At 69.2% G+C, this 8,869-nt stretch overlaps 3 protein-coding genes across 15 annotated transcripts in view; 2 read left to right on the top strand and 1 right to left on the bottom strand.

The window, feature by feature from the left end:
* CAD (carbamoyl-phosphate synthetase 2, aspartate transcarbamylase, and dihydroorotase) overlaps positions 1-459 on the top strand; it is a 12,819-nt gene extending 12,360 nt beyond the window's left edge. For 3 of the 4 annotated variants that reach the window (XM_021392758.1, XM_021392759.1, XM_021392761.1), the window contains one exon: positions 307-455. In XM_021392758.1, the coding sequence (XP_021248433.1) occupies positions 307-409 (103 nt within the window). In that variant the 3' untranslated portion in view covers positions 410-455. Of the gene's footprint in view, positions 1-306 lie in introns of all 4 variants that reach the window. The other variant, XM_021392762.1, reaches the window with a different exon arrangement.
* Positions 460-4,710, top strand: MPV17 (MPV17, mitochondrial inner membrane protein). Of its 10 annotated transcripts, XM_021392778.1 has the most exons (7): positions 460-574; positions 2,416-2,531; positions 2,646-2,738; positions 2,890-2,985; positions 4,086-4,118; positions 4,213-4,265; positions 4,343-4,560. In XM_021392778.1, exons 1-7 carry the CDS (start codon positions 514-516, stop codon positions 4,410-4,412), a joined length of 522 nt encoding a protein of 173 aa, XP_021248453.1. In that variant the 5' UTR covers positions 460-513; the 3' UTR covers positions 4,413-4,560. The 10 variants fall into 10 exon arrangements, with proteins under 10 accessions (XP_021248453.1, XP_021248445.1, XP_021248449.1 ...); XM_021392770.1 differs by lacking the exon at positions 4,213-4,265 and having other exon boundaries at positions 484-574; positions 4,343-4,710; XM_021392775.1 differs by having other exon boundaries at positions 498-2,531.
* On the bottom strand, positions 6,473-8,840 carry TRIM54 (tripartite motif containing 54). Its single transcript, XM_021391857.1, has 9 exons — positions 8,717-8,840; positions 8,153-8,324; positions 7,969-8,064; positions 7,489-7,722; positions 7,368-7,390; positions 7,116-7,240; positions 6,941-7,033; positions 6,759-6,797; positions 6,473-6,593 (listed from the first exon to the last, which is right to left on the bottom strand). Exons 2-9 carry the CDS (start codon positions 8,291-8,293, stop codon positions 6,583-6,585), a joined length of 762 nt encoding a protein of 253 aa, XP_021247532.1. The 5' UTR covers positions 8,294-8,324; positions 8,717-8,840; the 3' UTR covers positions 6,473-6,582.

Here is an 8,869-nt window from a genome sequence, read left to right as displayed (position 1 = left end):
TCCAGGTGAAGAGGGAAATGGGGTCCGGGGAGGGGCTGCAACCAGGTTGTGGGGTCCTTGGGACAGGAGGGATCAAGGCTGGGGGGGAGAGTAGGGAAGGGTCCTGCTCCGATGGGGAGGGAAATCCGTGGTGAGGGGTAAATGGGGTCTGCATGTGGGGGCCTGGGGACGGGCAGGTCACATACAGCTGGGGCCCTGGGGGGGAATAGTGGGAGAATGCGGCTTCGGAGGTGGGTAAATAGGGTCCCCGCCTCTTCGCTGCCCGGGCCGTGGGAGGGCCTCCGCGTGCTGACGTCACTTCCGCAGCGTGGAGGTGGACTCGGACCCGCGCGCCGCGTACTTCCGGCAGGCCGAGCAGGGCATGTACGTGCGGATGGCGCTGTTGGCCACCGTGCTGGGCCGCTACTGACGCCAATAAACTGCGACGGGGCGCCGCGTCGCTTCAGCCAATCGCACCCCGCACTGGGTATTGCGTCATCACTCTGCGCCGTGTCACGTGGCTATGCGGGCGGCATGGCGGCGTTGCGGCGGCTCCTGGCGCGGCGGCCCGGGGCCGTGCAGGCGCTGACCGCCGGTAAGGGCCCGGTCCGGCCCCTCCGCATCGCACGACGATCCCTTGGGTCGGGGGGGGTGGTGGTGGTATTGGGCCTTGGGGATGGGAGGAGCTGGATGGGCCTTGGGATTTATCGGCGCCTGGGCCTGCAGAAGGCCGTCCCCGGAGGCTGCGCTGAGCTCCGTGGGCCGCTCCTTGGTCCGTTCCGTGTCTTTCGGAGCCTTTCCGTGTCTGGGGCGGCCGGTGCCACGAGCCCAGAGGGCCCTCCCCCGCTCCGGGTGGATCCCCGTATGTAGCCCGCAGCCCGCTGCTACGCGCCGCTCCGGAAGAGGGGCTGGGGGCTCGGAGCGCCAACAGCCTCCGCTGCTCATTCCCTCCATTCCCCGTGGGATGACGGCACCGTCCCTGCTGCCAGGCGCTGCTGGGAGGGTTCCAGGCACTGCTGGGGCTGTGCCAGGCCACCTCACCGTTCCCTTTGTTATTTTTATCTCCTTTGATGGAATTCATTGCCTGGCACCCGCTGTGGGGCTGTGCCGCCACGATGTTCCTCCGTGTCCTGGAGGGGGGCCAGGCAGAGCCGGGGGGGCCCTCACACTGGGCACACGCTGCAGTTCGAGGCTTGCTCTGGGCTCCCCCTTACCACTGCTGCTCCTCACTGAAGCCAGCTCCTCTGTGCTGTGGGGCAGCCCCTGGGCTGACTGTGGGTGTGTGCAGCCCTCGGTGCTGAATGGGATTGGGTGGCCAAGGAGAGGCTCTGTCCTTGCACACGGGTACACCTGAGGGACTGCAGCCCCCCACGCTGTATCCCAGAGCTCCAGCCCTGCTGTGCAGCTGAGATGCTCCCACAGCACAGAACTGCAGCCAGGGCCAGGCCGGGGACATTTCCTGGCAGCTGTGTGCACTGGGGGCAGCCAGCAGCGGTGAAAGCTGCGGGGCAGCACTTTACCTCCCGCAGCCCGGGCTGGGGGCCAGGATGCCAGCAGAGCCTGAGTCCGGCAGCAGCAGCACGTGCCCGCAATGGTGACCTGGTGGCCTCCACCTGCAGTGAGCAGCCCGGCAGCCAGAGAGGCCCACGGGGGCTGCCTACACTGTGCCCTACTTAGACTTGAGTGCGCTCCAGGGTCCCTGGCTGCAGTGCGTGGGAGCGGCTGACTCGGCAAGTAGGGCTTGGGGGGGACTAGGGGATCAGCTTGGGGCTGGGCGGAGTGCAGCAGTGAGCTCCAGCCCTGGCTTATGGGTTAGGGTCAGGGTCACCTGGCCCTCCTGGGCTATCCCAGCTGCACAGTCTGGCCTTTGCCCCTCAGAGAGGGAGTGCACACGGGGGGTGGCACTCCCCTGCAGGTGAATACGGGCTGTGGGGTTCTGGGCAGTGTTCTGCAGCTGTGGCTGTGCCTTCAGGTTGGGGTCTGCTCTGTGAGGGTCTGCAGGGGCTGATATGGAGGGGTGGGGGGGGACAAGCTGTGCTCCAGGTTCTCAATAAGGGAGCAGAAGCATGGGGGCTGGAGCACTGCCTGGGAACCAGAGTGCTGGGAGCGAGCAGGGAGCCCGCGAGGGCCGGGGCACAGAGTGCCAAGCCAAGGGAGTTGCGTCGAAGAGGTCGGGAGGGCAGGACGGGGCGGGGGCTGCCAAAGACCCGCTGAGCTGCACCCCACTGAGGCCATGGGCACGCAGCTAAGTCCTGCACACTGATATGGAAACACTGCTCCGAGCTGTGCCAGCGGCCAGGAGGAACCAGGAGCGGTCCTGGCACCGAGCGAGGAACAGCACAACTGGGGATCAGCTGCTTGTGAGGCTGGGGGCAGCGCACGGGCGGGACCCCCACCCCGTGCCCGCTGCCCACCTGAGCTCCGTGCTGGTGGCAGGGGCACTGATGGGAGCCGGCGACGTGATCGCACAGCAGCTGGTGGAGCAGCGCGGGCTGCACGGGCACCAGGGCCAGCGCACCCTGAAAATGATGGCCATTGGTTTCTGCTTCGTGGTGAGTGCTGGCGCGGGGGGCACATGTGCCAAGCTGTGGGGCGGGCAGGTGGCTCCCTGGCACCTGTGGGCACCCCACAGCCTGGGTGCCGCGCTCAGCACGCAGCTCTCACAGGGCCCCGTTGTGGGAGGGTGGTACAGGATCCTGGACCGGCTGATCCCAGGGGCCACAAAAACTGTGGCTGTGAAGAAGATGGTGCTGGACCAGGTCAGTGCCGTGTGGGCGTGGAGGTGGTGATGCCTCCCTCTTGCTGCTGCTCTCGGGTGCTCCCAGATTTGCAGACCCCATCCCCGCAGCTGTGTGCCGAGGGCTCCGGGCGCTGCGGGGCTTCAACCGGGCTCCCGCTGCTCTCTTGCAGGGCGCCTTTGCACCGTGTTTCCTCGGCTGCTTCCTCGCCATCACCGGGGCGGTGAACGGGCTCTCGGTGGAGCAGAACTGGGCCAAGATCCAGCAGGTGCGTGCCTGCCCCGAGCGGCGTGGGGCTGTTGGGGCCGGGATGCCTGCTTGGCTCTAGCATCCGTGGTGCTGCCTCGGCACTGGGCGTGCCCCCGACCCACCTGCTCCCTTCTGCCATCGTGGCTGTTGTGTCCCCAGCCCAGAGCTAGTTGCTGCTGCTGTGGGGCCAGTCCCAGGTCAGTGCTCTGCACAGCATCCTGTCAAAGGTGACGAGTGTGGGTGCCACCTCTGGGTGCGGGACACGCTACGGGGTCCCACATGGGCTGGATGTGGTGCCCCTAGCTCCCTGTGTGCCATCCGTCCCCTCTCCTGGCCACGTCTCAGAGCCATTACCGAGATGGTTCCCATTAACAGCGATTGCTGGAACCCAGCGCGGGCGCTGAGTCAGCGCGGCCGGAGGGTGACTCACCGGGGAGCGGGTGCCCACCCGCCATGGGACACAGCACGAGGGGATGAGGGATGCTCGCCCGTCTGTTGGGGCGCAGCGCATGGTGCAGCAGCACTGTGGGCCAGGTCCCCACCCATAGGCTGTAACTGGGGCTGGGTGCCCCAGGTGGGCTGGGAGCCTTGGGCTGACGGCTGCTCTGGGAACACCTTCACCCCGACTCGGGGCACATCCGCCTCTCCCCACGTACAGGGAGCGTCACAGCGCATCCATCACCCCAGCGCCCGCTCTCCCCGTTCTGGGCCGCCGGCCAGTGCTGGGAGGAGGCCGGATCCCAGCTGAGTCACAGCCAGGCTGGGCAAGGGGACAGGCGGCGTGCCGTGCTCCCCCCTTGTCCCTGACATGCGTGACCCAGGGGGGCTGCACTGGGGCTGGTGGCAGGAGCTGTGCCCCTGACCTGCTGCAGGGCTCCTGGCTGCCTCCTGCCCTCACGCTGCCACTGCTCCAAGCCCTACATGGGCACGTCCCTGGGCAGGGGAAGGGGGACCTGCCCTGTGCCCACCTTGGAGAGACCACAGTCCCTGCCTGCTCTGTGCTGGGTCGCAGCTGTCCCTGCACTGCTCTTCTGCCCTCAGCTGGGCCGGGCCGTGTGCAGGGTGATGTGATGTGGCTGCGGGGCCGCTCTCTGTACTCATGGCCTCTACTTTCCCCAGGACTACATGGATGCGCTGCTCACCAACTACTGTGTAAGTGCTGAGGATGGAATCCTCGGCTGGATTCCCTGATCCCATGGCACGGAGCTGCCTGCGGCCCCTCATGTCGCTCCTCCCCTCTGCCCAGATTTGGCCGCCGGTGCAGATCGCCAACTTCTACTTCGTCCCTTTGGCCCACAGGTAGCAGCACGGCCCCACAGCCCCGTGGCTCCTGCTGACCATGGCTGTGGCAGCTGACCTGTCCCCTCTGTCCCCAGGCTGGCCGTCGTGCAGTGCGTTGCCATCGTCTGGAACTGCTACCTGTCCTGGAAAGCAAACCGGCTGTGAGGGGGGAGCCGTGCCCCATGTGCCCCTACCCACCACCTCCGGACCTTTGCTGGGGGGTGCGTGTGGGGCTGGAGCGCTGTGCGGTCCCCCATGGGGATGTGATGGCAGCGGGGCTGCGGGACTGCTCTGTGTGTGCTCTGTGCCCTGCCCCGCACGGGGGGTGCTCCGTCCTTCCCCAGCCCCGCTGCTGGCTCACACCCCACGTGCGGCAGAGTGCTGTGATACCTCCACCCAGACTTGTGTCGGGCCCTTCGGGTGCACCCAATAAACGCACCGCTCTTGGCGACGTGTGAATTCACGCCCCCCCCCCCCCCCCCCCCGCCCGCCGCCCCGTGGCCTCTGGGGGCCGGGGGTTCAGCCCTCGGTCCGTCGCTGCCCCTTCCGCGCCGGGCGCGGTGCCGCGGTGCCGTACCCCCGAGCCGCATGGCACCGCGCTCTCCGCTATGAGTCACGCCGTTGGCCACCGTCGCTTCCTCGGGGCCGTCTGCAGCGCTTGGCCGCGGCGTGCGGGGCCGGCGCGGTGCCAGGGGGGGATGCACGGGGGGGGAGGGTTGGGGAGGTGTCGCGGCGGTGCGGGGGTCCGGGACCCCATCTTCGACGGGCAGCCCCGACGGCCGCCTCGCCCCGACGGCGCCGCGCCCCGAGCCGCCCCTTCAGCACCACGGAGAGCGGCACCGGCATCGGGGCGCGGGGTGCGGGCGAGAGCGGTGCGGGGCCGGACAGGGCGCCGGGAGCGGAGCGGGGTGCGGGGGGTGAACGGGCACCAGAGCGCTGAGGGTCCCGGAGGAGGCACTCCCGCTCCCGGTGCGGTCCGGACCCGCCGCCCCCCGCAGCCCCGCACCCCCCGCCCCCGCCCGGTGCGTGCCCGCCCCTGACGTCAGCCCCGCTCCGGGCCCCATATAAAGCCCCGAGAGCGGCTCCGGCTCAGCCCCGCGGGGACGGACGGAGCTCCGCGCAGCGCACGGCGCCCAGAGCTCAGCGCAGCGGTACGGGCGGTGCGGTGCGGGGCGGGACGGGGCGGTGCGGGGCTGGACGGGGGGCACTCGGCCCCGGGGAAGCTCCGTCGGGTGCGGACCCCGCGCTGACCCCCTGCCCCACAGGTGCGGACGAGCCGAGATGCGGCGGGCGCTGCTCACCGTTCTGCTGCTGCTGTGCCGCCCGTCCCCCGCCGCCCCCCGCCCCGCTCGCCCCGACGGCTCCGGCCCGGGAGTCCCCGCGGCGGAGGGGGGGTCCGAGGCGCCGTGGCCGCCGCTGCCCGCGGGGCCGTGGAGGGAGCGGAGGGACGACCCGCCGCTCTCCATCGACCTCACGTTCCATCTCCTCCGGCACCTCCTGCTGCTCGCCCGCGCCCAGAGCGAGCGCGCCCGCGCCGACACCAACCGCCGCATCCTCGACGCCGTGGGACGCTGAACCCCGCGCCCGCACCGCACCGCGCCGGGACCGCCCCGCCCGCTCCGCCGGGTGCGTGGCTGCGGGACTGCCCCCCCGGCACGGCCCCGCGCCGATTTTGTAATAAAACGCTGTGGAAAAGCCGTAGTGCGGAGATGCGTGCGGGGCTGCGTGTGGGGCACTGCCTCCATCTCTGCTGCGTCCCCCCCTTCAGATATTTTCAGCCCAAGGTAAGAGCCTCCCTGACCCCCCCCCTTCCAGGCTGAGTGGCCCCGACCGTGTCCCCATTCCCACTGGGCAGCTGCCCCCGGTCCCCTTCTGCCGCTGGAGGCCCAGCAGCTCAGGGGGTGGCACTCGGGCCGCGCTGCGCCCCACGGCGCATGGACCGAGCTGGGATCTGTGGGACACAGGGACACCTGGTCCCTGTGCATCGGTGGTGACGTGGGGCGGTGACGCGGTGCAGCGGTGGGGTGGGGGCACGGGCCGTGACCCACCGGTAATTGCGGCTCTGTGTGCTCAGCCTGGCGCTGTTTGCTCGGTGCACCCAGGGGACGGTGCTGCCAGACAGCGCTGCAGGGGTGGCAGACGTGGGTGCTCCTCCCAGAGATGGAGCTGCAGGCAGAGCAAGGGGCCCCCGTGCCCACCTCGTCCCCACACACCACACCTCACAATGTCCTTGCACTTGGTTTATTGAGGGCTGGGGGCAGCCCCACCATGTGGGACTTCGCAGCAGTTGTAGGGCTGTAGGGTTTGCTGGTGCCAATGCTGCGCCGAGTCCGGCTCAGTGCTGACCTGCACCGGACATTGGCCTCAGCGCTGTGCCCAGCGAAAAGCCCCTTCCCCATCCCCATCCCCATCCCCATCCCCACCCATCCTCACCCCATCCCATGCCACCCTATCTCTATCCCATCCCCATCCCTCTCCCCACATCCGGCTCAGCCCCACAGAGGGTCTCACCATGGGGAGAGCTCAATGGCTTCTGCCTCGGCCCCACCTCTGCAGAGGAAAAGCATGGACAGATGAAGGGGGACACGTGGAGCAGTGTGGGATCATGCACCATACGTGGCCACGGTGCAGTCACAGAAGCACCATGGTGGCTGCAGCACAGCACAGCATGGCATGGCACAGCATGCACTCACCCTCAGTGGCCTCAGGTGCCTCCAGGCTCTCCTCATCCCCCACACCCTCACTGCTGTCTGTGGGTCCGTCCCCATCGTCCTCACCCAGCGCTTCTGTGGGGCAGGGACACACCTCGGTGTGAGGACACCCCCACAGCAGTCCCCCCCCAGGGCAGTGCAAGCCCCACGCCAGCACCTGGCTGGAAGTCGATGGTGCGCAGCATCTCGGCCACGTGGTCCACGTTGATGGAGAAGTGGTCCATGCTCTCATAGCCGGGCTCGGGGCGGCTGCTCATCGACACCTTGGACATGTCCGTGATCCTGGGGGTAGAGTGAGTGGCATAAGCCCTCCCCACCCCATGCCATCCCCAGCTCACTCCCATCCCATCCTCATCCTCATCCTCATCCCATCCCCATCCCACTCCTATCCCACCCCACCTCCACTCACTTCTTCAGGAGCTCCTTGGAGTGCTGTGGGGGAAAGCAGAGGGCCGTCAGCATCCCCGGAGCAACGCACCAAGACGCAGGGCACAGGGCAGAGCCCCCCGCACACAGCCCCCCCCAGACACCTGCAGGTACACGGCCATCTGGGGCTCTTCCATGGCCTGGATGGCCGTCTCCACCAGCTTGGAGGAGGCCTCCAGGTGGTCCCCGTACTGCCGGATGAGGCCGCGCACGCGCTGCACCTTCGCCTCCTGCTCGCGGGCGACGCTCTGCAGCAGCTCCTTCTTGCGCTCCTCCAGGATGCTGCAGAGCGAGTCGAAGCGCAGCCCCACGTGCTGCTTCTGCCGGCGGCCGTTCTCCTGCGGGACCCCCCCGGGGGCTCAGGGGGCTGCCGCGCTCCCACCCCGGCCCCACTGATGGCATCGCCCCGGGGACGCCCGCACGGCTGCCGCCGCCATGGGGAGAGGTTCCCCTCCCAGGAGCGTCCCGCGATGCCGACGCAACCCACAGGGCGGGGGTCCTGAAACACACGGGCCAAGCACACGGGATGGGACGGGGGGGGGGTGTGGGCAGGTGGGGTATGCGCACACGTGGGGCAGCCCCACCTCGATGGTGCGGCAGATCTCCTCCATCTGCGTGATGATGGCCTGGATGCGGTCGTTCCCCGCCACCAGCATGGCGATGCCATCGCTCAGCTCGCTCTGGGGGAAAAACGGTGTCGGGGTCGTACCGGGGAACACCCCCCCACACACACCCCGCCGTGCCCCCTTCCCCCCGGGGGTCACCCACCTTCTGGCGTTGGTACACGGCGGGCAGCGGGGCGACCTCGCAGTCCTTGTGCGCACCGAACACCTTGCAGAGCGAGCAGGTGGGCGCCTCGCAGCGCAGGCAGTAGATGTTGATGCGCTCGTCCTCGTGCTCCTCGCACATCAGCTGCTGCTCCGCCTTCGCGTGCAAGGGGCTGCGGGAGGGGGGGGGGGAGGGCGCTGCGCCCCATGGCACGGCCCCACGGCACCCCTCTGCCCCATATAGTATCCTCCTGCCCCATAGCATCCCCCTGCCCCGTGGCACTCCCTACCCCTCGGCATCCCCCCACCCTGCAGCATCCCCTGCCTCACCGCACCCCCAGCCCCACAGGAGCCCCTTTAGCCCAAATTCCGCCCTCCCTCGGGCTCACTCCCACTCGTGTCCCCTGGGGAACCCCCTCGTGCCCCGCATCCCCCGGCACCCCCCCTGCCCCACGTCACCCCTCACCCCATGGAGCCCCCAGATCCCTCAGGAGCCCCTTTTAGCCCCCATCCCCCCCCCACGCGCGCTCCCTCCCACGCGTGTCCCGCGTGGGCCGCCCCGCACCGCGCCGACTCCTGCTTGTAGATGTCGATGATGTTCTCCACCAGCAGGTTCCGCTGCAGCCCGTACACCCCGTGCCGGTCCAGCACCACCTCGTGGCGGCACGACGGGCACCGGAACCGCCCCCCCGACGGCCCCGCGCCGGAGCCCCGCGAC

Source organism: Numida meleagris, chromosome 3 (assembly GCF_002078875.1).
Source record: "Numida meleagris isolate 19003 breed g44 Domestic line chromosome 3, NumMel1.0, whole genome shotgun sequence".
NCBI lineage: Eukaryota > Metazoa > Chordata > Aves > Galliformes > Numididae > Numida > Numida meleagris.
The sequence above is the reverse complement of the archived record's forward strand: the minus strand, read 5'-3'. Positions and strand labels throughout refer to the sequence as shown.